This window comes from Eublepharis macularius, chromosome 14 (assembly GCF_028583425.1).
Source record: "Eublepharis macularius isolate TG4126 chromosome 14, MPM_Emac_v1.0, whole genome shotgun sequence".
In the NCBI taxonomy this organism is placed as follows: Eukaryota; Metazoa; Chordata; class Lepidosauria; order Squamata; family Eublepharidae; genus Eublepharis; species Eublepharis macularius.
The window spans coordinates 31,675,802-31,703,743 of record NC_072803.1 but is presented as its reverse complement, the minus strand read 5'-3'; the positions used below and the strand labels follow the sequence as shown (position 1 = coordinate 31,703,743).

The 27,942-nt window shown below is 40.8% G+C and overlaps 2 protein-coding genes across 12 annotated transcripts in view; both read left to right on the top strand.

Moving 5' to 3' along the window:
* Positions 1-4,757, top strand: part of SLC39A14 (solute carrier family 39 member 14) — a 44,396-nt gene extending 39,639 nt beyond the window's left edge. For 9 of the 10 annotated variants that reach the window (XM_054998521.1, XM_054998512.1, XM_054998513.1 and 6 more), the window contains one exon: positions 374-4,757. In XM_054998521.1, coding sequence (XP_054854496.1) covers positions 374-520 — 147 coding nt within the window. In that variant the 3' untranslated portion in view covers positions 521-4,757. The remainder of the gene's footprint in view (positions 1-373) is intronic. The other variant, XM_054998514.1, reaches the window with a different exon arrangement.
* Positions 4,758-6,882: 2,125 nt separating this feature from the next.
* The window catches only part of PPP3CC (protein phosphatase 3 catalytic subunit gamma), an 84,824-nt gene continuing 63,764 nt past the window's right edge, over positions 6,883-27,942 (top strand). For both annotated transcript variants that reach the window (XM_054997394.1, XM_054997392.1), the window contains exon 1: positions 6,883-7,130. In XM_054997394.1, the coding sequence (XP_054853369.1) occupies positions 7,076-7,130 (55 nt within the window). In that variant the 5' untranslated portion in view covers positions 6,883-7,075. The remainder of the gene's footprint in view (positions 7,131-27,942) is intronic.

Sequence of the window (27,942 nt, the reverse complement as noted above, 5' to 3'; positions counted from 1 at the left end):
CCCTATCAGAGCTTACTCTGATTTGCTCTTTATATGAATTGTGACCCCTTTGCAGGTCTACTTGTAATTCTGTAAAGCATGCTGACAGGCGCTTTGAGACAATTAGCTAGATTGGGGTCATATTGTCCTTTTAAAGCAGGACATCACTCTGCATTTCCTTGCATCTCTGAAGTCATAACTGTGTCCCACTGAAAGCAATAAAACCAGCAAGTCATGCCTTGGCCTTTAAAGCTTGTGCATGTGGCCTGTATCAGATAAGTACCTAAATATCTGGTAGGAAATGCTTTATAGTGTCTGCGGTTACAAGTATTGTTGGAAAAGTGTGCTGTGTTACCACAGGAAAAAATATATAATCATTTCCTTGTCCAATAAGTTCCCAGAGATGAATGAAGTCAGCCGAGAAGATGAAAGAAATGGCAGTGCTTTGATTGCTTTTGCCATCCAGAATGCAGGCCTGCTGACAGGATTCACCATCATGCTGCTGCTCACCATGTATTCTGGAGAGATCCAGATTGGGTAAAGAAATGCTCATCTGGTTGGGAAGATCTTTCTCCCTGCAGGTATATGGACTGTGTAACCTTGCAATGTCAAGAATTACACAAAAAGATGCTTTTGTTAAAGCTGCTTCATAAGACTTCTTATTGACTGACCTGCAGTGACTGCTGAAACTCCTTGCGGTGGGATTAAGTGACCTAAGGATCATTTTCTAGTACAGCAGCCCCTTCTTCTTTCTCCTTTACACCCCTTCAGGTGCTTTTTAAAGGCCCCATCCACAGGAGTTTAAATTCTTACATCCTTTTGGGGCGGACAGTGTACTACAATGAACAAAACTCTTTCTGCTCCAGCAGGTATGCCAGTGGATCTGAATGCCAGAGAGCTCATCTCCCTCTCTCTCTGTCCCCTCCCCCCATCTGTTCACAGGCAATGTGAATTGCTGAAGAGAATAATATTAGTTCCCAGGACTATTTAATGTGCCCTGATTGAAAAGGTTTACTGGGCAGTTTAATTCAAAATGCCTGCTTAAAAGAGACATTTCCTCCTGCAAGGGAGAAAAGTTGAGTGCCTCTTCTACAAGGGTGGGTATTTGCTGCAACACATTAGGTGCGTAATCCCTCCCCAGTACTTCCTTTAAAACTAATTTTGTTCAGATGATGGCACTAGCTAAAAACCCTTCAGGTCCAAAAGGAAACGAATGACTGGTCCTTTCTCCCCCACCCCCTACCACCATTACAAGATCTTTTAAGAGGTAAGCTTATTCTTTGGAAGCTGCAGCAAAATCTGCCTTCCTCTTAATTTCTTTTGTCTTCCTTCAAAAGATTCACGTATGTGCTGGTCCCTTGAGCATCTTCCTTAGGGTGAATCTGACCGATGGAGTGTCTTCTAATCTCTGGCAAAGCCTGAGTTATATTAAGCAGTTCACTTGCACACTCTCGGGCTTCTGCATCAGCCTGAGCACTCTATGAAAGCTAAGCCCAAATTGGGGGACCAGGTAGACTTGTCTTAAGGAGCTTTACTCCAGGACCAGACTTCCCAGAGTCACTAGGTGAACTGATGTGTTATTATCATATTGATAATATTGAGCTCTTCAGCTTTGGTCTCTAGCAAATCTTCCAGCTTGCATAATCAGCTTGTGTGTGTTGCTTAATCAATGGGAAGCTGCAGTTCCTTAGCAAAGAACGGACTTTCCAAATTCTTGCTGTTTTTTCTCCCTCATCTCAATTTGTGTGTGTTTGAATTGCTCTGTTCTGTTGTATAAGGGAATAAATCCAATTTGGCTTGTGGTGCAAGAAAAAGTGGGACCACTCCATTATATTTTCCTATTATGGAGATCCTGACTAGGAGCTGGATTCCACTCCTCCAAAGCTGGCCCAACATATATTCAACTCCCAACAAAGCTGGCCTGAGGCTGGATGTCCAAATGGCACCTCCCTACATCTTTCTTCCCCTTCTTGGATCTTCCAAGAAGTTGTTCTGTACAAATAATTGAAGTGAATGGGACCCTTAATTTCTAACACTCAGTATAAGCTGCTCTCCTGCCGCCATCAGTCACAGGAAGCTGAAGGACCGTTTTATATATACTAGCATGGGATGCAACATGATTCCCCTGGTGTGGACCAGGTGGTAACAAATTACTTGCCTCCCAAATAAGATACTAGTTGGCTAGAAAATAGCAAGCATTCCCTTCATCTATGTAGGGCTTCGGTGTGATTCATGGGTAGAGCTTGACTTGTGAGTAGAGCAATTTTGGGTAGGGTTTACATTTCTTTTTAAAAATTATTATAAAATACAGTATATTTTACAGTAAAAGAAAAAGATTTTACAAAAAAGTGCTTATCTTTTAGAGCATCCAACCATACTTGTAAGAATTTGTTTCTAAGCAATAAATTAATGGGTTCCATATTGATTCAATATCCTTTAAACTTTCACCTCTTTGTGAAGAAGAGGTTACTTTAATCATTACATATATATTCCTTTGATTTTTTTTCTATCCATAGATAGATACAGCTTTGGAAAAGGGTCTTGTTTCCAAAAGCTAGCAAACACAATGCAAGCAGCTGTGATTAAGTTTTGGATGACATCTTGAAAATAACCTGGAACCACTGAAATGTAATTCAGTAACAACATTTCTGGTCTTCATGATATATCTAGCCCCAGACCTTGTTTCATCTTATCATTATTTCCTAGTATTTTTTTTTCTTGTGGACACTGCCACCGCATATGAATAAAATCTGCATTCAAAATGTTGGCACCAGCATTGGCCAGCTGAGGATTTGTATATTTTAGCAAAAATAAAATAATCTTGGTATAAGGTAAGAGTTGATATTTCTGACTTGCAAGAGGAAATCTTATTATGAGAGGTTGCTGGGGGCCTTCCAGCTTAGCAAATTGAGCCATGTTTTTTCAGAAGGTTGCTTCTTAATCCTTGCTTTAAAGTTTTCAGAGAGATGGCATAAATTCTTCATGGCACCTGGGTTTAAATCCCAGATAATTGGAGCTTGGGGGAAATGATACTGACACTAGAAAGGCCCAGATCCAGTGCTGACCCTCCCCCTGCAATTTAATATTATTTATATTCAAAGAATAATGTATTTACAGTCCTCTGGAAAAAAAATGTAATTCTAGCTGCTGGTGATTAGCTCTGTTTAGACACCTCCACAGATACCATAGAAAAAGAGAACTTTGAGCATGCTTAGGGAGTTAGGGTGCAGGGCAGAAAGCACAAAGAGAGCCTTTGTTGTGACATCTCTTCTTTTTAATATTGGGGCAGAAATTGGAACAGACTAGTAGGCTACCTGGAAAAATGCTGCAGCACCACTGGAGGCCCCCCTGTAGTGTAGATCATCCATTAGTTTCTACCAACACATTTGGCCCTGATACAGTTGTTTTAAGGGTCGTGATATACATACAATAGGAATTGTAATGCTTACTACTCTGTGACCCTAGTAGCTATTTTGAATAAAGAGGCTTGAAATAGAACTTGATGAGGTTTTCGCATGCTCAGTTAATCATAATGTCTTGAACCAACCTATCTTAAAAGCCATTAACTCCATTTTGATAAATTACCAGTGTTGCCACATGGTCTTTTTAAAGGCACCTTATTTATGTTTGTTCTAGAAGGAAATTATCTTGTCTTGTTTATCATCTTTCTGGTTTGTCGTATCTCTGTGTTTCTCCACCTCAATTGGAACTCTAATTCAGACATTCTAGTGGAGTTGTTCCCTGTCTCTGGCACACAGTCATGCTAAAATTAAGTGAATCCTTTTTTGTGGAAATATCAGAAGTGAATAGCTTGTTAACAAACATAGACTGTCCTTTGGGTGAAGTTGACTAAATATGGGCTTAGGATCCCATTGAAAATCTCCACTGTTGGAAGGATTTCCTTCAGTTGAGTATGACCTTATCTGCCTGCCTCCTCCTGCTGCAGCCCAAAACACCTTCTAAAATGTTGCTCCTGAGGGACAAAGGATGTCTAGGGACTGCAGGGCTGCTGCAGGAAAGGGGATTGGCAAAATTATTGTTGATGTTTTCCACAGTGAATACACTTGGTAGCACCCAGCTCATGATTTAGTCATACGTGTCTTGGTTGGTTGGTTTTAATCCTGGAATTAACCTTTTAAAACTAAAACAAACTTCCCATTGCAATAGTGGGGAGGTACATCTCCAAACCTTTTAAATAGCTGTTAGCTCCTTGAATTATTGACTGCCAAGTTAGTATTTTTGTTTATTTCTAAAACTGGGTAGCTACAACATACACATCCTTATTCAAAGCTGTTTCTAGCTGTTTACTACAATTGTTTACATTGTTTGAGTGCCCTTTTGGTGCGGAGCTGAGTTTATTAGTTCATAGAACGGTATAGAGAAAGTATATCAATAGGGACTCTATATGGAAGTAACTATGAAATTTGTATCTATAGGACTGCAGTCTTAATCTGCATGCCACTTTGGAAGCTAAGAAGGCTGCAGTCTTTTCTCTTTAAAGGAGGCAGGACATACCACCTCTTGCTTGTACCAGAATTGTTATCCTTTGATGAAAGGGGAAAAACCAAAACTGACCAAACAATGTGCAGCTCTGTACTTTGATTGCATTTCTTTTAATACGTCTGATTTTAAAAGGTTGATTCTCCCCACCCCATTTCAGTATTTGAATAACTCAGGTGTTGAAAGAACTTGTTGAGACAAAGAACATAACTTATGTCATGTGACCTTGTAAAGTTATTTGTAAAATTCCATAAATAAACTATATTCTGTAATGACAACTGAAGAGTGCTTTTTTTTCTTCATTGGGTATTCATAGAACAGGGCTTCAAAGATCCCTGCTGCTTTGTCACTAAGGCATCTAGAAATTAAGATTCCATTGCCTGGAAATCGAATTCCTCACTCCCAGCTTTGAAAGGAAATACTTCTGTAGTGGCCCATCTAAGAGGGTAAATGTAAAAAGTTGCATTACAAAGGAGTAGTCCAAGAAGAATGTACTAGCCAAGTGTGCTGAAGCAATGACATGATGAAGCAGTGCAAGTTTTATCCAATTCCCAACTTCTGACAGCTCTTTGGTGTTCATAGAGATGTTGACGTCCTATGCAATGCTACTCTTGAAACAGAAGATGGCAGTGATGCTTGCTCTCATGAAATTTGCAGGCTTTGGGCCAGTGTTGCTATTCTTGTACATGCTTAAGTATAGTATTTTATATGTTAAGCAGATCCAAGGGCCAACAATGCCAACTTGTTTATTTTAACAGCTATATCTATCAAAGTAAGCATCTCATAAGCGACATCTGTTATCAACAAGAGTTTGAAACAACATCATACTCGCTGTAATTCAAACTTGAATGCTTGAGAACTATTAAATCCTGTGCTGTCATAATAAAGATTATCTAAGTGGTTCCCCATCCCACTATTGCTTATTGCTGAAGGCTATCTGCCCACTGTATTCATTTTCTGTGTGCCAGCTTGTTCTGCGCTGTTTTAAAAAGAAAACACGTTCTTGTTTGAAGTAGTAGTAGAAAAGCATCATTATCCTGTCATGTTTTGTAGAGTTCAAAATGCAGCATGTGCAATGAAAGGCCATGTGCTTGTGTTGTACTTTATTTCCAATGCATGTAACATCTACTGTCTCTCCTTTCAATGGTTTAACTTTGAGACTTGGGGGAGGATTGAAGATAAATATGGGAAAGCTACCAGAAAATCCGGATAGTTCCTAGATCATTGAAGATTATGTGCCTGGAATACTTCCTACGCTCTTGTCAGGATAGCAGTGTCATTCAGAAATATTGCACCAGGAGTCTAGAGAAACAAGGCTTATCATAAAACTAATTCAGCACCCTGCAGTGAGGATGATGCTGTTATTTTATGCTTTTTTGGGGGGAATGGCCTACCTCTCCCCTGGTTTCCTGTTCAGTCTAGACTGGATATAATGTAGCACACTTCTTGTATGTTTTAAATATTTATGTGGTTTTATTGGTTTTAAATCTGTATGTGTTTTAAATTACTATACTGATTGTAATCTGCCCTGAGCCTGCTAGAGCGGGGAGGGCAGAATATAAATTGAAATAAATAAATATTCCTTCTCTTGGTGACACCACAAGTGGCAAATACTTCTCATGTGAATTGGGTTCTCTATGATAGCTGGTGCTACAAAAATGTTAGTATTTAAGTAATTTGTTTTAGATTAAGGTTGACCCTCTGAATGTTGACACTGTCATTAACCTTTGTTGCCAACTGAGAGAGGGTATAAATTATCGCCCTGTATACTGTCCTGGTGATCAGAGCGTTTGTCTTTAGCGTTCTTCTAGGCTTACTGCAGGCTACTATAACTGAGTGCATGGAAGGCATATGATAAGCAGAACGTGCTGATGCTGCCCATTTACGAGTGAAGGTCTGTTTCCCGGTTTCTAGGCCTATTGTCCTTTTGCACATTTTGGTAGTCTTCGAGCGCCAGCCCCCCTGGTAACGCTCTTTTCCCCATCCTTTCGTTCTCCATTCTGGCTCAAGCTGTTCGTTTCCTAGCAACCTTCTTCCCATGCAAAATGGCGGTGTAGAAAGAGGGGAAGGAAAGGGAAAGTCCATTGACCGCAACTTGGTCATGTGACTGAAGGAAGTGTGGGATGCGCTTCAATCCGCTTCCCGCCCCCGCCTCGTCTTCTCCCTTCTCTACGCGCAGGCGTAGCGGTGGCGAATCACCGCACGGAAGGAAGAGTAGGAAAGGTTCGCGTAGCGCATGCGTAACATTCAGTGGAAGTGGGAGGGCGGGCGTCAGGGAGATGAGTGTTGCCTGCGCTTGCGTCCTGGAATGAAAGAGACGGCGGCCTTGACAGCTTGTGCCTTGTGTGCCGTAGAGGGAGGGAGGGAGGGAGGGAGTAGTGACGCTGACGCATGCGTGGAAGTGGCCGGGCGCGGGGGGCTCGGGTGGAGAGAGCCGCCACTGCCGCCGCCCGGACCCTGAGAGGATTCCCTCATCCCTGCGCCTCTGCTGCCGTCACCGTCGCCGCCTGGGCCTGCTAAGCCGCCGCCGCCGGAGTCCCGGCCCCTCCCGCGGGGAGGCAGGAGGGTCCCGGGAGCCGACGGAACAGGCGGGACCATGTCCGGGCGCGGCCAGGGCGGCAAACTGCCCACGACGGAGCGCATCGTGAAGGGTGAGGGGGCTGCGGGGGCGGCCATGGGGGAGGGGTGGTTTCCGTTACCTGGAAGCGGGCGGGGGGTGAGGTGAGATGGAGGGGGCGCCTGCCTACCTTCCTCGCTGTCCTCGTCGCCGCAGACGGGGGTGGATTTTATTAGCCGTGTGATGGTGGCGGCTGCGGGGGGGGGGGGGGGATATCTCGTGGCATCCCTCAAGCTGAGCGGCTCCAGGGCTGTTAGCTCTGCAGGTCCTTCGTCATACCATAACTGTGGTTATTTATTCACACTGGCTGTAGGATTCCATTTCAATGAAGCAAAACGTTTTTTTGTTTTAAAAAATCCGTCTTTTTATTTTGTATGAGAAATATGGGTCATCCTCTAATTGGAGAGGAAGGCGGCTTAGTTGGGTGGGTCTGCAGAAGACCCAAAGCACGCGGGGGTGCGCTTTGTGGCATCCTTTATATTGGTAGCTGGGGATCACAATATCCGTGTGTGTGTGAGCGAGCGAGCGAGCGCTAGACTGGGTAGAGATGGGGAAGAGAAGGTCTCTGATTATCCTCAGGAGTAGAGAGAGGAAAGACCCACAGCTAGATTGCTAAGAGAAGCGGTGTAGGTGTGTGTGTGTGTGTGTCCTGTTTTCTAGGTGCAGAAGGAAGCTGTGATCCGAAAGGGAGGGGAGGCAGGAGTGGGAAGCTGCATGGATGGAGGGTTAGTAGTGGTGGCACTGTTCTTATTATGCCCGTGAAAATTTCAAAAGACCTGTACCTTTTGGCTTTCTCCTCTATGAGCTTGCGTGGAGAGGAGTGTGTTTGTTCAATGGGAACCTAAGGGAGGCAAAAGGCTTCATTTTGGAGAACTCTATAAAAATATACGAATTGACAAACAGTATATGTCTAGGCCAATGTCCTGGTTCTGCACAGCTAGCCCAGATGCCTTTAGGAGTTTGTAAGAATATGAAGGTGATGGCTTTCCCCTTATTGTTTTTCTCAAGCATCTTATATTCAAAGCAATACTGTCTCTATTCATGAAGGTTCCATTGGATGTCATGGATATGCCGTGGCAGGTGATAGAGCTGTACTCCATGAATTTGATTGATCTATTTTAAAAGTCATCCATAGGTGTATCCTGTCAGTACAGAGGAAACCACCCATGACTTAAAATTATCAGTTATTTGTCTGCTAAGCAGAAAATGATTCTGGGAACAGTAGTCTGTTTAATATTTTTCTCTTTGAAGGTAGGAAGTTACTCTGTGTGGTTGATTATTACTTGAGAAAGGGACATTATGTCACTCATTCCCAAGTATTTAATATCTACCATATTCTCTCTGCGACCCTTGGGGGCTTACTTCAATGTTTGTTTTTTTAAAGGCAGTTGCCTGACTGAAATTCTGATCCTATTCCCTGTGCTTGTCTGTTGGGTGGCTGATGATCTCTTTTGTCCCTTTCCCTCCCAGTTTATTTAGCTGAAATGGCACATGCTTTTTTTTTTAAAGTGATGGTACAGGAAATAGTTAATAAGCATGAGGGCAGAGTGTTAATTGAGAAGCCTTTGGATTAGTAGAAGGCTTTTACAATGTAGATTTAACTGCCCTAATTAATCTAATGCCATCTATCATACCTATGAATTGGAGAAGATTTGTTTTGTATGCTTGTTTAAATTCTCACTTAGCACCTAGCTATTCAAGATAAACAACTCTAGCAATTATGAAGGCCAAAAGAACTTAAACCTATGAAGTAACTGTTATAGCTTGCCAGCTTAGCTTCAGTTTGTTCCGTTACAGGTGTTAGCTTGACCTCTGCCAAGTTACATGAGTTTAAATATGTCTTCTGAGAGTTGTTTCCCATCTTTCTGAAACTTTTCTTATCTTTTTTTTTCTAGTCCAGATCTGAGTCTTTGTCTTTGTGTTGCATGCCAGGTTTTCATCTTTACATTGTCTTTGAAGATGCTGGTTCCCTGCATTTTTGCAGTTTAAGTGCATTTTTATATCAATCATTGTTAACCATACATTGTCGTTGAATAATGCTGCTGTTAGGTCAAAAGGGGGAGAATCTTTGGTAAAAGCACCCTTTCCCCCAAAAAAAGCATGTACACTTTCTTTCTAGACCCTCAGTCTTTTCTCCTTCCTGTCTTTCAGTTCTGTCCTTACCAGCTTTTTTTTTATATTCCTAGAAAGCATTAAGATGCGTTCTCTTAGTACAGGATTATATTGGGGCTGTACTTCAAACCAGTGAGGAGGAGGAGTTCAAGACTTATTGAAAGAATAAGTATGTACCTTTGCTATGAATGTAGATTTTGAGCTCTCACTTCTGCTTCTGTTGAAAGAATTGTGGGTAGGGGAGAGACTTTGCCATTAAGCATTCTTTTGTTCACCTTGATTGTGTGGACAAATAGCTAAGGAATGGTAAGAACGGATTAATCTGTGTCAGTGATTTTATGAGTGCCCTCCTACACTGAGAGCTGGTATGGTGGAGAGGTGAAGAATATGAACTTTGAGCCAGCAAATCCCTAGTATAATGTAGTAGATAGATTGCTGGCATAGGCTGGGGAAATCTGGGTTCACTCACAACAAGGCACTTTCCAACATGAACATAAACTCTGGGACCAGAGCCTGCAATAAACCAAGATGCCAAATCTATCCCCATATTCACTCCAACAGCACAATCATTGAACCTAACAGCACAAGCTATACTATCTCAGGCTCATTCACTTGTTCATCTTCCAATATCATACAAGCCTTCAAGTGCCAGCAATGTTCTTCAACTCTCTATATAGGACAAACAGATCAGTCCCTTCACAAAATAATGAATGAACATAAATTTGATAACAAAAATCACAACATTCAAAAACCAGTGGGAGAACATTTCAGTCTGCCAGGACATTCCATCAGTGACCTATGAGTAGCAGTTCTCAAGCAGAGAAACTTCAAAGGAAAATTACAACAGGAGATTGCTGAAATTGAGTTTATTTGCAAATCTGGAGCAATGGATTCCCCAGGGTTGAACACAGGTTTTTTCTCGCATTACAGATGCTAATTTTCTACACTTCTCACCCAAGCGCTAACTTTGTTCTACAATATGTATTGTAGCTAGCATCCTGGCACTGTAATTTACAATACTCCTTCCATACTCTTTTTCCACTCCCTGTATTTGACAAAGGAAGCCCTGACTCGTGAAAGCTCATACTTTGGAAATCTGGTTGGTCTTTAAGGTGCTACTGGCCCCGAATCTTGCTATTGAGCTATTAAGTCAGCTTAACCCACTTAACAGTTATGAGCAGAAAAATGTTTCTTCAGAGGAAATGAGGGTTAAAACTTTAGTGCCTGTATGGACAATCAATAGAAAGGAGAATTTAATGGGAGTCCTTTCACTGGAAGGACCAAATTTAGGAGTAATCTTTGGCAAATAGGCTTCTTGCCAGGGATGGCTCAAATATGCTATGGATGAAGTGGGGATAAGCTTTACGTCTTCATTATAGAAATTCCAGAGACAGCTGTGTTGATACACTACAGCAAAAACAAAAGTGTGTCCTGTGACCCCTTTAACTACTAGAAGAATTATTGTGGTATAGTTTCTTGTGCCCATCTCATCAGATATAGTGTTAGCCCCAATTCAGAGAGAATCTTTAAATAGGGAAGCCAAGATGTCATGAAATGCAAGCTCAAATATAGAAGATAAGCACAGGGATCATTCACAGCATCATTAATTTTCAACACAATCTTCTTAATTTTGCTGAGCTGATTTTTCTTTTTACAATCTTAGTTTTGCTATGCCAACTTAATACATGTTCTAGGTGAGAAATCCTTGGTCTTCACTGAGTCAGAAATGAATAGTCAGATTTCATGGTTGAATTCTAGTTCAACAGTTTCATGACGGAGACTCCCATTGAAGATCGTTTGTTGAAGGATGGTAAATTTCAAGCCAGTAGCAGAGTGGCCTGAGAAACTGAAATGGCCTTGCATTGGTTTCTGGATGTTGCCATTTTTATGGAAGATCTGTGCCCATTTTCTTTCACCTGAGTGGACAGCAGAAGGACACTGCTAGCAGGTGATGGGATGCATGTGAACAAGAGAATGAGCCCCTGGCATTATGGCTGATGTTATTAGATTCTGCAATAATGTAGCCTGAGTGGATATGGGGAGACTTTGCATTTGGGTTTGTTACAGCACTCTAGTTCCTGGATTGGTCTCTATTAAGTGAATTGTTTTGCTCTTTATCAGTGAGGCAATGTTTGAGATCCAGAAGCTTCCTTATGCTGCTTCCCCTTTTCTGATGGTGAGTAAAATGAAAAATTTAATTCCTCCATCCCATGTAGACAGCAGATAACATTTGAAGAAATTTTGGATGCCTAATGTTCTATTTCTTTTAAGCAAAATGATTGCAAGATAATTTACTGTATTTGCCATACTTTCATTTGAGATCTGAGGGCAGAGCCAAACTTTGATCACTTTCTGTACTGAAGACATCTCTTATTAAATATCCATAGATTTATTTCTGCAGTCCATAGATGGTCCATAGATTTATTTCTGCAGTCTTTGCAAATAACTCTAGTTGGCATGGTCGTAGCTTGAAACCTCATTACATCTGCTCTGGACTGTGGTATATGTAAGCTTTATTAAAATGGTCCAATCAGTCCACTAGGAGCACCTTTCACATACCAATCATTGATTTTATACAACTTAATTCTGGTGATTGGTATCTAGCTTTGCCAGCATCTTATTAACAAATGCACTGAATCACTTTAAGGAATATCTTGCTGGAAGCTGTGAGATTCTAACTCTGAACAAAATTGGTTCCATATCCTTGATTTAGTTCTTACTAATTGGATACTAAAAATGTATGGCTTGCCAAGCGTTGGATACAAGAAAGCAACTCAAGAACAAAAGCGAAACAGATTTTTCTCTTCCATTTGTCAGTAGCATAAATTAGGTCAGGACTCTCAGGAGTAACTGGTTGGTTGTAACTACCTTGCTTCCAAAGCTGGTGAAGGACAAACTGCTAGCCAAATGTGTAAGCCAATTATAGAGAAGTGTTAAAAACAGTATTCTTTACTTTGTCAAATATGGAAGTGTATCAACTGTGTATCAGCTGTGTATCAACTTCTTCCCTGTAATAATAGTGACTCTCCTTCAGGTGATGAAAAGCTTATTTCACATGACCATCTCAATCTATAGCAGTCGTGGTTTGCAGTCAGTGGCTTCAATCATATCCAGCCTATGGCAAGATAGGTATGTGTAGGCTGATGATACTTGCAGGGTTCAACCCTGAGTGGATTTGTGTGCCCTTGCAAAAATTTTGGGCAATCCATGACTGCCATATGGAGTGGGGAAGAGAACTGCTGTGGTCCAAGAAATAGTGCCATGCTTGGACATTGTGGGTTCAAGTTCTCCACTAAGCTCCCAAACTCTCTGGTTGACCTTTTGCCAGTCACTATCACTTAGACTAACTTAACTCACAAAGTTGTGTGATAAAATTAAGTAATTTAAAATCTGTAGAGAGATTTTTTAAAAAAACCTAAATTGCCATATGAAGAAAAGATAAGTATCTTCCATCATATGATTTCTTGGAGGCAGGCCTCAGAGTTCCTCTGTGAAATTTTAATTCTTGAAAATATTTCCTTGGATTGTTCAACAGAAAGTTGTTTGCACAAGTAGTTTCCAATTTCAAGGCATGTGTTCGGGAATGAGGCAGGAAATGAATGGAGAGAATATTCTGGCTACTGATTTTATAAGCAGAAATTTATATCTTGACAGTTCTGGTTAAGCCAAGATAGTTCCTTAATCTAAGTCTTGTTTTCTTTCTCAGAAGAAATTGTATTCCTAAGTAGTGTGAATTTCAACTAGGACTTTACGGAACAGTAGAGCTAAACATGGCAGATTGTCTTGGATTGATTGCTGTTGTTGTGATTAGCAACAACACTTTAAAATTTCTAATTGTTTAGATAATGTCCTGTTCCTTTACAAGTACCATAGGACCCCTAAGTTTATACTACATGAAATGAGATTTGGGTGAATCTTGGTGTCAGTTCTCAAATTATGGGGAAAAGCAGTTTAACAAAATTCTCCAGCTAGCTAGAATGATCATTTTAGCATCAGGGATATATAATTTAAAACCAAATAAACATGTGCTGCAACAACTCAAAACATATTTGTAGTTTGAAAGGTCTTGGATTATAGCTTTTTAATTTATAGTTTTATTGTACATAATTTGTGGAAAATGTTGACTGCACTAACACTTGGGTTTTTGTACTTTTTAGAAGTTTGCTGTCAGTTAACCCTTTCTTTTTCTGTGGCTTTTTGTAAATATGCTGTTAGTTTTAAAGATTTGACTGCTATGGGTGACTGTCACATATGTGGCTGCTTTAGGCTTTCAGCTCTAGCTTTGCCTTGAGTGCTATTTGGCTAGTGTAGAAGAGTTAATTTGTAAACCTTCCATACAATCTCCTACATGATGGCTGTAATGCAAATGATCTGCAGAGAGAAAGCAAAGCTGAATAGTGCTCTGTGGTACAACAGAGTAATAGTTGCTGGGATATATGAAACTTAACTGTGCATCAGCAACTAGTTTCTCATTTCAAATAACTAGTGAGGGGTTCTTATTGTTCCTTGTCCATGATCAAGGAAGGCAATCTTATGTATTTCTGAGTTATTAGAAATACAAAGAGAAAAGGCCAGGATCTTTTCTTCTTAATGCAGAATGCAATCATTCGGAACCAGCCTTTTCTCAAATCTGAATGATTTTGTTCACAATGGGTTGGATGCTACAGAAACTTTCTGCTAATAGGTGACTTTTGTCTATTCCTCCTACCACCATGTTTTTCTTGGGGGGGGGGGACATTTCCCCAGAGCAACATTTTCAGGATAATTTGGGGTGCAGCAGAAAGAAGAAAGTGAGGAAGTCCAATACTGCAGAGAGCAGCACCTTCTGACAGTGAAGATGTACCTCCTTTAGGGATAGATCTCATGGTAAGACTCCAGGAGCATTGCTGGGTGATCTATGAGGCTATGTTAGATTCATCAGAAGGGTGGAGTACACATTAGGATTTTTGTGCAACAGAGCCCATTGCAGTATCACTTTCCCTAAGTGTTAAAAGCACTTTACAATGAGAATTGTTGCTGAAGAAATGGGGCCTCTTGAGCTAGTATAGTTTGGTGGGTAAAATGTTGATTTGTGCGGAGGAAGGCCTGGGAAGTTTCCTGCCTAGCCATGAAGCTCACTGGGTGTCCCTGAGCTAATCAGTGACTCTCAGGGTAAAACTATATATTATAAGGAAAACAGTGGGCCCAGCTCCCCATTACCATCATAATACTAATGTGTGTTGTATGTGTTAATACTTAACTTTCCCCCTTGTCCACAAATACTCCCTTGCAAATCTTCCCTAGTCAGGCTCTGGAACTGGAAGCAAGTCTGGTTGAGGGAAAAATAGCTAAGAGGGAGATTTGCAAAGGCGAACTGGCAGACCAGAGCAGAGTTAAGTGCCCTTTGTACTTTCTGATACCCTCCTGTAAATGCCCAAACACATTCCTGTGACTTCAGCAAATGCCAAGATAACACCGTTTTACCCTCTGTTTATTTTCCTAAGAAGAGCTCATTGGACAAATTGTATAATAAATTGGATGTGCAGAAGGAGTCATACAGTTCTTTGGATCCTTTCCACAGAAGCTTAGAAGGAATCCCCGTGAGTCACATCCAGTGTTCTGCTCTAAAGATGGTCACCTGTGCTCTGTATACCCGATGACAAATAATCCAAATGTGTTGTTTTAACTAGAGAGTGGAAGAATTGTTCAGTTAGAATTGTGAGGGCATTTTTCAATGTATGTGTTTCTGAAATGAAAAAGCTGTAAATGTAGAGCAGAAGAGGAGGAAAACTATCTCCTTCTTTTCTCTCCAAAGTTTGTAATGTTAGCGCTGACAGTACTGTTCCTGCATTTGGCTAAATTATTAAACAGTCAACATTCTTAGGTCTTGATTTTAGGAAAGTACTTCCAAATGTTATAGAATGAGAACATCTTCAAGTACTTGGGTAAATACAGGAGACTGCCAAGTGTATGGCTCCTGCAACAAATTGGCATGGCCTTGAGTCCTCTGGATTCTTCTCTGCCTCAGATTCATCTGCCTTCTGCAACTAGTGAAATCTGATAAATGCTTGGGGAAAAAATCACATATAGTCAAGAAACAAACAAACATACAAAAAAGTTGATACGCTCATTTTGCTCTATGTGCACTTTTCCTTTTCTAATATTCATGGAGTTCAAAGTGAAAGAGCTTTCAGAGACTGATTCTGAGTTTTGCTGTTCAAGGATATTGGGATATATTGGGATGGAATGGTATAATTTGGTTCACCAGCACTTTCAACAGTGAATTATCCCCATGTTATTATTAAACCCTGGGCCAGTTATTCAGGGGAAAAGATGGGGAATCTTGTCCAAGGAAAAAGTCTTAGCACGTGGGATGCAATCCACAAGCCCTACAATGCCTTCCTATATATTTCACTGTTCCATAAATAAAGTAAAAAATGGGTTTGGGATACCTAATTTTGCCTGTAGCTAATTTTGCCTATAGTTCCTATGACACTGGCTGAAGCAATGCTAGGGAAACATTTGAAATTTATTTTTACAGACATTTTTATATCACTTGTCAATCAGTAGTCTACAGCACATTGCAAACTAGCAAGTGAAGTTTTGAATTCAGCAGATCTGTTCTTCAGGCTGAAGGAAGGGGGGAAGGAAGAGGATGTTGGATGCAGTATAAATCCTAAGTATGAATATTGAAGCTTTCAACTTAGGACACAATGAAGCAGAAGAGCTACAATGCAGGTTTAATTAACAGCCTAATCCTGTACATGTATACTGATGAATAAATCCTACTGTATTCATTTGGTCTTATTATTAGTTGTGTGCATAAGATTTTAGCCTAAGTTAGGCTGGGCTAAGTACAGACAATTTCAAATAAGGCTACTAGGGGACACATGGCAGTGGCATGTGTTCCTTTAAAGATTCAACCACCACTTGTTATCCAAATCTGTCACCTTTAATCAGAATGTACTAGACCCTAGTAAAGGGTCTATTACTTACTATTGAAACAGTGGTCTAGAAAGGTTAATAGGCTGATGTTGGAACAAATACATTCTAAGACAACTTTCTTAGAAAGACAATACATTCCTTTGACAACTTTAGTCTAATACCAAAATAGGGAAAAGAATGAATACACTAGACTAGAATCCATGAGAAGTTTTTTAAAATGACAGTCTGAAATAAGTCTGTGATTAGGTTGAGCCTGGGGATATCCGTCCTGTCTCTAACAGTCAAGTTTAAAAGTCATGCTGAGTTAAGTTACCAGATAGGGAAGATAATAAAGCCCTTGTTTATGAAAAATGTGTAAGAAAAAATGAAATATGCAATCCTTGTTTCAATTTTCGAAGAAAGATACTGTCCAAAGTAAACCCAAGGTCAACTATTCCAGACCTGGGTAAGCCCGGGTAAGCCTGATCTCATCATATCTCAGATGCTGAGCAGGGTCGGCCTTGGTTAGTAATTGGATGAGAGACCTTTGACAAAAACCAGGGTTGCAGAGCAGGCAATGACAAACTACCTCTATTAGTCTCTTGCCCGTGAAAACCCTACCGGGGGTCGCTGTAAGTCAACTGTGACTTGAAGGCACTCTCCACCACCATCAGGGTAAAGGATAACTGAAAAGAGACATAAATACTTTTGCTTAGTTGAGGGAATATATGCAAAGAAACATTGAAAACATTCTAGAACAATTTTCTATAGTGTTTACTGTGAGGTTAACCAAACTGCTTCAAATTCCAGTTTGTTACTTTGGCTATACCAAGAAATGGGGGAAAATCCAAAATATGACTAGATATAATAATTTACATGGTCTTGAAAGAAAATCTGAAAAATTGTAGTAGAAGATTGTAGTGTGGAATTTATAATTTAACTGATACAGAAGTGGATATTGTATACAACTTGATAATTGGGAGGCAGAAGCACTGAAAGGATAACAGATAATTGTTATAGTAGTGAAGCCGACATATTAAGTAAGAGCACAAAAGGGAACATTAGCCCCAGATAGATTTATACTATGTGAGATGCATGCAGAAAAAGAATTATCTAAACAAATATGAATGTCTTCTAATGAGAGGCTGAAACCTTAGTAATGACATTTATTGTGCCTGTTTGTAGTATATTTATATATGACTGTGTAAGCCAATCACAGCTGATAATTGCCTCATTTTTGTCTACCTTAAATTGTTCCAAGTGGGTGTATAGCTTGACTTTGGGCTTGTGAGGATGTTTTGATCCCTGTTCCAAATTTCAAAAATCTTGATTTTTGTTTGTACTGGGCTAATAATATGTGTATGCACTTATCTGTATGTGAAACTGAAGACCAATTTGCACAACCATGAAAGCAAAAGACATTAAGTTATATCCAAACTTCACGTTAGAACATAGATGTAATGTTGCACAATTCCTTGATCAATTTAAATTACAAATTGTTGTTTTAAGTGAAAACTAAACTTTTCAGTATTAATGAACACTAATAAGTCTTATTTTTTATAATGCAGCATGCTGACCTGAGTTTAATAGTTCAAAGTTTGAGGGAGGGAGTAGGAAAATTGAGAAACTGAAAATTGGACATGGGGCTGCATAGAACAGTGCAAAAAAAATGAATTTGTAACAGAATGAGCTTCCTTGTATGAGAAGTTCAGAGGCATCATCTGGAGGCATGGAACTTAGAAGCAAATGCCAAACTGAAAGTGCTGAAGAGATTCTTGATGTTGCATAGTGAGTTCTGATAGCAAGTCTTTATTTTGTTAAATTTCATTATAGTCATTCTCCGAATTCCAAAAAGACACATTAGTAACTAGAACCTGGATGCAGACAAATGGAGGTGCTATTAGTTGGATGTTCTTCCCCTGTTCTGTACAGGATGGGTTCTTCCCAGGGATAGCACTCCCCTCCCTTCCCCAAAGGATCAGTTTCACAGCTTGGGGTAACTTTTAGATGCAGGTTTGTCTTGTGTAATGTCCATAGCTCACCAGAATATCTGTAGAATTGTCAACTCCCATATAATCCTACCTATTCCCTAAGGCCATCCTTTGAGGTTCTCCTCTGGATGCCCTTGCCAAATTAGTTGAGTTGGGTGGCAGCTAGAGAAAGGGCTTTTTATCAGTGGAATCATCACAACTTTTGGAAAGTTGCCCTCGATTCACCTCATACTCCCTTTAATGGTAAGACTAGTGCTGTCAAGTCACAAGCAACTTATGGCACCCCCTCAAGGGGTTTTCCAGGCAAGAGACAAGGAGAGATGGTTTGCCATTGCCTTCCTCCACATATCAACCACTGTCTTTCTTGATGGTCTACCAAGTACTAACCATGACCAACCCTGCTTAGCTTCCAAGTTCTGGTTAGTGTGAGCTATTTGAGCTGCTATAATAACATCTTTAAACACCAGGCAGACATTTCTGTTAGCTTTTGCCTAAGGCACTGCTTGTTTTCATTTTCATTTCATTTCATTTATTAGACTTATATCCCACCCTTCCCACAAATACAGGTATAAATTACGTTAAAACAATTTATATTAAACAGTAAAACCATTAGTCTCAACAGTCACAAAATAAAGAGGCATCTGCTATCAGTTTCAATTTAAGGCTGAATAAACCATAAAGTAGCTGGCAGATTAAAATCATATCCAGGGCAGGGGTGGTGGGACACAAGCAGTCAGGAGAGACGAATCACCTCAGCCAATGGCCCAGCGAAATAGCTCCGTTTTATAGGCCCTGCAGTACTGCAATAGATCTTGGAAGGCCTGCATCTCCACTGGGCCAGTGCCAAGACTGAAAAAGCTCTGGCCCTGGTCGATACCAGGTGAAGTGGTGCCCTCAGGCTGGGGACCACCAGCAACTGCTGGTCCACAGAATGCAGAGCCCTACAAGGGACATATGGAAAGAGGCGGTTGCGCAGGTATGCTGGTCCCAGTCTGTAAAGGGCTTTTAATGTTACTACCCCTTGTATTGATTCACTCTTGATTTTTTTCTGTTTTTATCTTCCTGCTAATTTTTATCTGCTGCTTTGAAATATGTTTGTCTGCCGCTTCCAATTCTTAATTGGTGAGTATTTAATTAATTTTACTTTTTCATTATCATATACTTTTGGGGTGGAGGAGAGATGGGATACAGATACTTTTGATAAACCATCTGGCCTAATACCTGATTTATTATAGAAGCTCAACTCAGTCTGGATGATCCACGGTTGCAATGTTAAAAATGGTTTCTCCTCTACACAGTTACTGCTTTGAGGAAGGTAAAGACATTTTGTGTATGTACATACACACTTAAATTGCACATAGTTCAGATACATAGTAGATTGAGAATTTCCTTTGGAGACTTGTTAGCCACAGTCTTAAAAAACAAGTAGTGTACAAAAAGTAAATCAAAAACACAAACAGTATGATACAAAGATTAAACCTACATAATTATGGGAATCAGACAAAAAACAGCAGTGCGAAATGCTATAAAAACAGTTCATGTCTAAAGCTTTCTAGCAAAGGACTCAAAGTTATAGGCAGTAAGATAAAATAAAGATTCAGCACAAGGAAGTTAATAAAGCTCTCTAATCATTAAAACAACTGCACAACCTAGTTATCAGGGTGCCTGGCCAAATGCAAAGGTTGGCACCAAAAACATACATAAGTACATAGTAAACCTTGGTAGTGAAGGTATTCCCCAGCTGAATTGCCATAGTTGAAAAGGCCCTGCATTTATATATAAGGTTGTTATGCATATTTATTTTTCTCCTCTTCTGTCCCAGTAGGAAGCTTTCCTGAGCATGAGTAACTGAAATGAATGGTAACTATGCAAGGGTATTACTTCTTCCTTACACAGTTCCCTTCCCTTTCATTTCCATGGGGCATGTGTATTATGTGCCTCATGTTTTGTAAAATCAATTTTGCAATTAAATTGATTTTATAAAAAAATCAATTAAATTGATTTTACAAAAAAAAATTGAGAGCCAGTTTGGTGTAGTGGTTAAGAGCGCGGGACTCTAATCTGGAGAGCCAAGTTTGATTCCCCACTCCTCCACTTGAAGCCAGCTGGGTCACCTTGGGTTAGTCACGGCTCTCTGGACTTCTCTCAGCCCCACCCACCTCACAGGGTGTTTGTTGTTGTGGGGATAATAATGACATACTTTGTAAACTGCTTTGAGTGAGCATTAAGTTGTCCTGAAGGGCGGTATATAAATCGAATGTTGTTGTTGTTGTTGTTGTTAAATTCATGAGACCCTGAATCCATTCTGATATATCAGGCTTTCTGGGGCTTGAACTAAGAATCTCATGGACTCGGTCTCTTGATCTGTCTGAGTCTCAAGTCTCAGTTCCCCTTCTGATTCAGAAGAGAGTAGTGTGTATCATTGGTGCCTTTGATTGACTGGTAGTATGAAGCTCTGGCTTGGCCAGGCCTGAGATATAGAGGCAGAAAGCATGATCTTTGGCCTATGACTGGTCAATAGACTAGTTTCTTCTCTGCTCTGCACTTCAGGCATGAGCTTGAGAAAGGAGGAGAGAGTTTCTAGGGTTGTGGCATAAGAATTTGTTAGTGTAAAATTGTACATTTGGGACATTTGGTCATCTACCTGTGAACTCATTGATGTCTCTGGGGAACAAAATGATTGTTTTCCCCATTTGCAGTGGTGAGTGGAAAGGGCTGAACATTTTTACCCTGGACTTCCTCTAATGAGCTCAGCTTCTCTCACACACCTGTGGAGGCGAGATAGGTAGACTAGGCTGAGAGTGTGGCTGGCCAAAGGTCATCCAATAATAAGCTTCATGGTTGTGTGGGGTTTTGAATCTATGTTTCCTTACTCCTAGTCCAACAGTTTAATCAGTATGATATATTGGCCCAATTAATGTGTAACTACGAATTTTACAGTTACCATACAACTGGGTTATGTCACATAATACATTACATGGTGCTGGAAACTCTTTTTGTTGCCAGAGGATAATGGTATGGTTTTTAGGGATTTTAATTCATTATATAAGTTTTTGTTTGTTTGTTACCTCTCTAATGTCTGTAGAGAGGTAGGATATAAACGTTTTAAATGATAATGTGGGGGACTCATAAGAACTCAGGGGACATTCCATTTGTCCTGTTTCCTTTTTCCTTCTTTCCTCCTAGCTCTCTTTCCACCCTCTCCTCTGTTATCTGTGCTCTCCAACCCCGATAATGAGATAAGGACTTGAATCCACTGGAGCATTTCTGCTGATGGAAAGATTTCCACCCACGGTTTGTGACTTTCTAATGTCCCCACTTCTGCTATAGTGAAAAATTGCCCTCCAAATGTTGCAAGGGGTATTTGGGACTGCAGTGGGAGGGTGGTGGTGTGAAAGTTGCACTCTGTAGGCTGAAATCCTTCCATCTTTGGAAATGCTCCAGTGGACGCAAGCACAATTAACTGGAATGTGCTGGGTTGGGGTGAGGGGTTCCCAATTTTTTATGGCAAAACCTTTTGTAGTTTTCTGCAAACCACAAAGATCCCTTGGATCTGCAGAAACCTATCTTGTAGCCCCATTTGTGTGTGTGTGTTTTTTTTTAAATCCTCACATTGGGGTCATCCATATCTATTACTTATACAGTTGTCTTCACTCATTTCCTGAAGATTTATAAGGAATGGGCCTGCTGAACCTTTCAAAGTAATGAGTTTTGCAATTAAAGTGCCATGTATCACCATATCTATGTCAGTGAGTCAACTTGACATCAGATATATACAAAATCTTGTTTAGGAAGTCCTGCATATATTGGAGACATTTTAATGAGGGACCTTCTTATTTTTCACATCGATCCCATCATGTTAATATAATGGCAGAAATTGCTATGCAACAATCAACAGAATGGATGCTTCTCACCTACCCAGTATTTAGCTGTTTCTTTTTACAGAATGAAGGAAGAAAGCCTTGTGGCTTAGGAAGTGAGCCTGTAGGAAGTAGGGCAGGGTGCTCACTTAAAATAGTCCTGAAGGCTGGCCTGTGTTTGTGATGAACTGAGCTATTTAGGTAAATCCTGGAGTCACGGTGGGGGTAGAGACACATTCTGATCTAAAGATATTAGCTAGTAGACTAGTACAGTAAAGTTTTCTCTCAACATGTTGTCTGTTGAGGATTCTCCAGTACACTAGACCAAGGCTTGTTGAGTGCTGCCAGCTATGTTTTCCAGTTCAGTAAGATCTTTAATAATAATGGCTTTAGGCATGTATAAAATAGTAGAAGCAAAAGGATCAACTTACATAGAGGCAGCAGTATTAAGTTCATAAAGGAGTCCCTCTCTCCAGGGCTTGAATGGCCGTCCAGTGTGGATGATGTGCTGTGCTATGAAAACAGCTTGGGCAAAGAACATTGTAGGTATCTCAAAAGAGAAGGGTGTGATCTGACTGCCTTGTCCAGCAACGAAGGCCTTTGGCAGGAATGCTAAAGCTTGGTGAGATGATGAGATGAAAAGCAGGAATGGGAGGGAATTTTATGTGGGCAGAAGATACTGAAGGATGTGGCAGAAGTTGCGGGGAGTAAAGATAAAACACTTCTCTGCTGCTGTTAAATTCTTTTACAAGTAGTGAGTGGGAGTGTTCCTTGTGCTATCTAGATTGCTCTTCTGTTTTCCAATCACTGAAAGGGTAGTAATTCCCTGACATATCTAGTAACTTTGTCTCTTGCTTGAAGGCTAGACTAGATCTTACTGTTCTCTGGGTTCCTGCAACAAATTTACTCCCCCCCCCCCCCGCCACACACACATTAAAATACTGACTAGCTCTACTCCACCTCTGAATGTGGAAAATCCATTTAGATACCATGGGTAGCAGATACTGATACACTTAGTTCCCCCATGAATGTGTATGTTCCCTTTTTAAACCCACCAGGTCAGTGACCGCCACATCTTTTATCCATGAATTCTGTCTGTTATTCGCATTGTGTGAAGAGGTCCCAAAACTGCCATTCAGTTTCATTAAGTTCTAGCACTAGTATTAATAACTACTGTCTTAAACAATAGTTGCTGCTGGCTCAAACAATTCCTCAACTAACTGTGACTGTTCTGAGTGTTATAAACAAGAGGCTGGATCCTGTAATTGTTCCTTTGTTTTAATTTACTTTGTTTTAATTCATTTGCGCTTACAACCTGATCTTGCCTATTTTGTTAGTTATAAACTGCTTTGTTGAGCAGGGGGTGGTCTTGGTTTTATTTTACTTAAATTTTATACTTTATATATAGAATGCTGTTGTGTCTAAATCCTATGAATTATATAGGCATACCTGCTGACAAATCAATATTTATTTAATTAATTTATACCTCATCTTTCTCCCGGTGACCCAAAGTGGCTTATCTTGTTCTTTCTCATTTTATCAGTATGACAACTCTGTGAGGTGAGTTATGCTGAGTGTGTGTGACTGGCCAAAGGTCACCCAGTGAGCTTTCAAGGGAAAGTGGGAATTCAAACCTACATCTTCTGCTCGTGCAAGTGGGATTGCTTGAGTTTTTGCCGATTCCCCCTTTCAGGCTGCCCGCACTGTTCCTGATGTTGCACAAGCCCCCAGAAGTAGGATTTGGGGGAGTACAGCAGGCTGTAGAGGAAGAGGGGAGCTGAGAAAGTTATGTTTTAGGATCAAACTCAAGATCGGTTGTTGTGGGTTTTCTGGGCTGTATTGCCATGGTCTTGGCATTGTAGTTCCTGACATTTCGCCAGCAGCTGTGGCTGGCATCTTCAGAGGTGTAGCACCAAAAGACAGAGATCTCTCAGTGTCACCTGTTCCGAAGTGTTTCCAATCTCCGGGTCTGTTGGAATGTTTCCTCCCCGTACAGGTGTTCGATGTATTGTCGAAGGCTTTCACGGCCGGAGAACGATGGTTGTTGTGGGTTTTCCGGGCTGTATTGCCGTGGTCTTGGCATTGTGACACTGAGAGATCTCTGTCTTTTGGTGCTACACCTCTGAAGATGCCAGCCGCAGCTGCTGGCGAAACGTCAGGAACTACAATGCCAAGACCACGGCAATACAGCCCGGAAAACCCACAACAACCATTGTTCTCCGACCGTGAAAGCCTTCGACAATACATCAAACTCAAGATCTTTCATGTGGTCAGCTCCAAATAGATACCTGATGAGTCTTCCCCATGTGTTCATTTTTGGTCTATTTAAAAAATTCAGCGCTTGTATCAGTCTCAATATAAGCAAGCACATAAGAATAAAGGGGAAGGTGCTGTGACATCATCAATGATGTTAAAATTCTGATTATTTAAGGTATGTGCAGAAAAAAATAAACTGACTCCACAACTGTAAAAATGCCAAGAGATGGCAGATGTATTGAAGAACTGTACCCAAATCAGTTACAGTTCTTTGGGATTGACTGCTGAGAAAATCAGGAATAAATCAAGTGTGCAGAAAAGCCCATTATGTATGAAGCACTTTGAACACTTGAAAGTGTTATATCGTAGTTGAATAGCATTTTTTTGTTCATCTGATTGTATCCTTATTGCCATAGAGACAAGGCAGCAGGTGTGAAATCCTGCTAACCACTCAAAAGTTTAACATTCCACAAAGCATGCATGAAGTAACTCTCTGGATCCCAAACACTGTCATTTTGTGGTAATTGCATGGGTCCATAGATGTACTGCAGAGGTTGGCAATTATATCTTTTGAACAGGTGGTCATAGTACAGGCAATGGATGAGTGACTCATTGCTGTAGATATGATAGGCTTCAGAGGGGCTTCTTGCTGCTTTCCCAGGAACTCTGAATCTCAGTACTGGAGGTGTGATCCCAGTGGGGTGAGGGGAACTTTTTTGCTGTATTTTGTCACTGCTGTTTTGAATGTTTACACCTAAGTAGTAATTTCCTCAGAAGCAGAGGTTGTTCTATGAGTTGCTCGTGACTTAAGAGTTGGTTCACTGGGGAACTCTTTCTTGTGGTGGTTCCTAATTAGTGCAGTGTATCTTGTTGTAGCCATCACTTTGGAGAGATAAATGATATAAGAGATTCAGAGACTGTTCAAAACTTACATAATTCTGTTCCCAATATATCAGTTTCAGTTTAAAACTGTGATTCTCAGCATATGGTGCAGTCCTTATGAGCTGGCATGGAGAGGAAGTGCTGCAGTATGAAATTTCTGGTAACCTCACGTCGTCCAATCACATTTTCAAAAACAATGCTAACAGGTGTGAAGGCAATTTGCGTATTCCTGGTTGGTACCAATATGTGGTACTGTTAGTTTTACCAATCTGCCAGCGCCATATCTCTTGGGCCAATGCTTCAACCTTTTTTCACTTATTCAGATGCTAACAATGTGCTAAGGACTAGACATGGGCACAAACAGAAAAAACAAACATAGTGTTCGTTGTTCATTGCCATCCACGAACAATGAACATTGACGAACATGAGCCTGTTCACGAACATGTTTGTTGTTCGTGGGGGCCAGCGGGCTCTCCTTTAGCCATCAAGATCCCTACTGTACCACTCCAAGAACCTCTACCTGAGCAGGCACCAGGAAATGTACCAATAATAAATAATAGCTTGGCCCCAGAACCTGGTAGCAGCCCTGGAACCTGAAGGGCTAGATCCCTATCCCACCACACACAAAGAAAATTAAAGCTCCAATGCACTCACCTTGTCTCTCTAACAGCAGCTCTCTCTCTCCCTGAAAGCCAGAGCTGGGAGCCCCCCTCCCCCTGGTCTTTTCCTCTTATAACAAATTTGGAGCTCCAGTCCACACTTGGAAGTAAGACCCGCCTATCAAGCTAAATTGGACTTAGATTGGGGTTTCCAGCGCAACAGCAGGAGTTCAGACAATCCCTGCCTGAGTTGCCATGGGAATTGATTGCAGGTGCCAGACTGTCTGGCTTGACGAACAGCAACGACCAGGCTTGCAATGACCACCTGTTCATTTAGAATGGGGCCTCACAAACAGCTTGTTTGCGAACAGCAGATTGGGCTGTTCGTGGGTTTTTTTAGTTCGTATTGCTGTTCGTACCCATCTCTACTAAGGACTGTACGGATGATGAGGTCTCTAACCAAAGGACTTCCAACCTGCAGATTTCAGACTACAGTCAAAATTTGTGCATTAGTATTTCAGAAGGTGAAATTTCATTGTCGTCACTTTTTTAAAGGGAGGGTGTTAAATATTGTATTAGAGTACTCTTGCACAGAGTGTAGGGAATACTGGAAGTAGTGTAATAGACTGTTGAAGTGATAAGAGAGATGTATATTTGGTGCTAGTTCACTCACTGACTGATTAGTTTTCCTTTTTTGCTTGGTGGTGAAAGTGTGTATCCACATGCTTTTAAATGGCATCAGGCATTTGTTCTATACGGAGCCTATGTGGAGAATTACATGAATTGGGTCCCCACGTGGAGAGCCAATGTGGTGTAGTAGTTAGTGTCCCTGGCCAGGATCCAGGAGCCACTGCTTCATATCCTACTCTGTCATGAAGCTCCCTGACTAACATTGGGCCAATAATTCTCTCTCCTTTTAAACTGTCTCAGGCAATTATTGTGAGGATAAAATGGAGTTCCTTGCAGGAAGGGCAGGATAAAAATCAAATATCAAAGCCCTTGACTGTATATATTTTATTGGCCATGTGGTGGAAATGATGTGTGTGCATGTTTATTCTATCACCCAAAGAGAATTATAGCAGACTAAGCCTGTAAACCAGCCTTTCTCCCTTTGGTTAGAGATGAAATGTTAAGTGTACAATACATAGAAAATAAAGAGACTTTTCTTGCTCTTCTGTGTTTGACCAGTCTCTGTATCAGGCATCTGACGAAGAGAACTTGATTCTCGAAAGCTTATGCTAAAATAAAATTGGTTAGTCTTAAAGGTGCTACTGGACTCTTTTTGATTTAAAAATTAACTTTTCAATCCCTGCTTGAGGGCCTTAAGAAATGCCAGGCTTCTTGAGAAATGCCAGGCTTCTTGCATAGGAAAGCTCAAGCAGTTTTTTGACTGTTTCACAGTTGGGCAGCCTCTGAAGTAAAGCCTGACACGTGACCAGTGTTTGAGGGGAAGAGGAATTGAGATATGTGGCTCAGATACACTGCTGTGTTCAGAAACGGTTAATGGAAGGATACTGTGCTGCTTGCACAGCATTGGCCCTTCAAGACGTGCTGGCTGGTCCCTTGCCTCTTTGCCTCACAGTTGGCACTGATCTCTGAAGTTCGTACTGTTGACCATTGCTTTTGTTTAGGTTGCTTGTACAGAACAGGTCAGCGTACGCCTTCAAGCTGGCTTGTCTTTTATGACAAGTACACTATGTGCAAAATCATCTTTGCTTAAAGTACCTTTTAGAAAGCGCACTTTCCTCTTCCCACTCCCCCTTACTCAACTGTTGTAAGGGCCAGAATTAAATTTGCTAGCAGGTGCAGTGAAACTTGTATGTGACAAAGGGCCCTACTAGGTTTTTTATATGTATATCTAATATTAATGATCTATTATTGGGCTAGCTGTCAGCTTGCTAACCTTGTGAAAACAGGTGGTGAGTTTCCCTGGCTGCTGACATCTAGGAATCCTCTCTCGTCTCCTTTGCTTAGCTCCCTTTATAAAGTAGATGCAGCTGTTTACTGTAGGCATTGGGCATTGTCGTTCCCGCCCTCCAAGGTTACAGAAGTTAGCCAGGGCAAGTGTCCAATCTGATCAAACTGATGAAAGGAAGATGACGGGTCTGACACTGCCTGGCATGCTGTTGAGTGATTGTTTTAGAGTAATTGGTATATTTTTAACTGCTCAAAGGTCTTGGAACCTATGCCGTTTCAAATATTGTTTTAAAACCATGCTTCAGGGGTTGTTCTTGTTTTGGCCA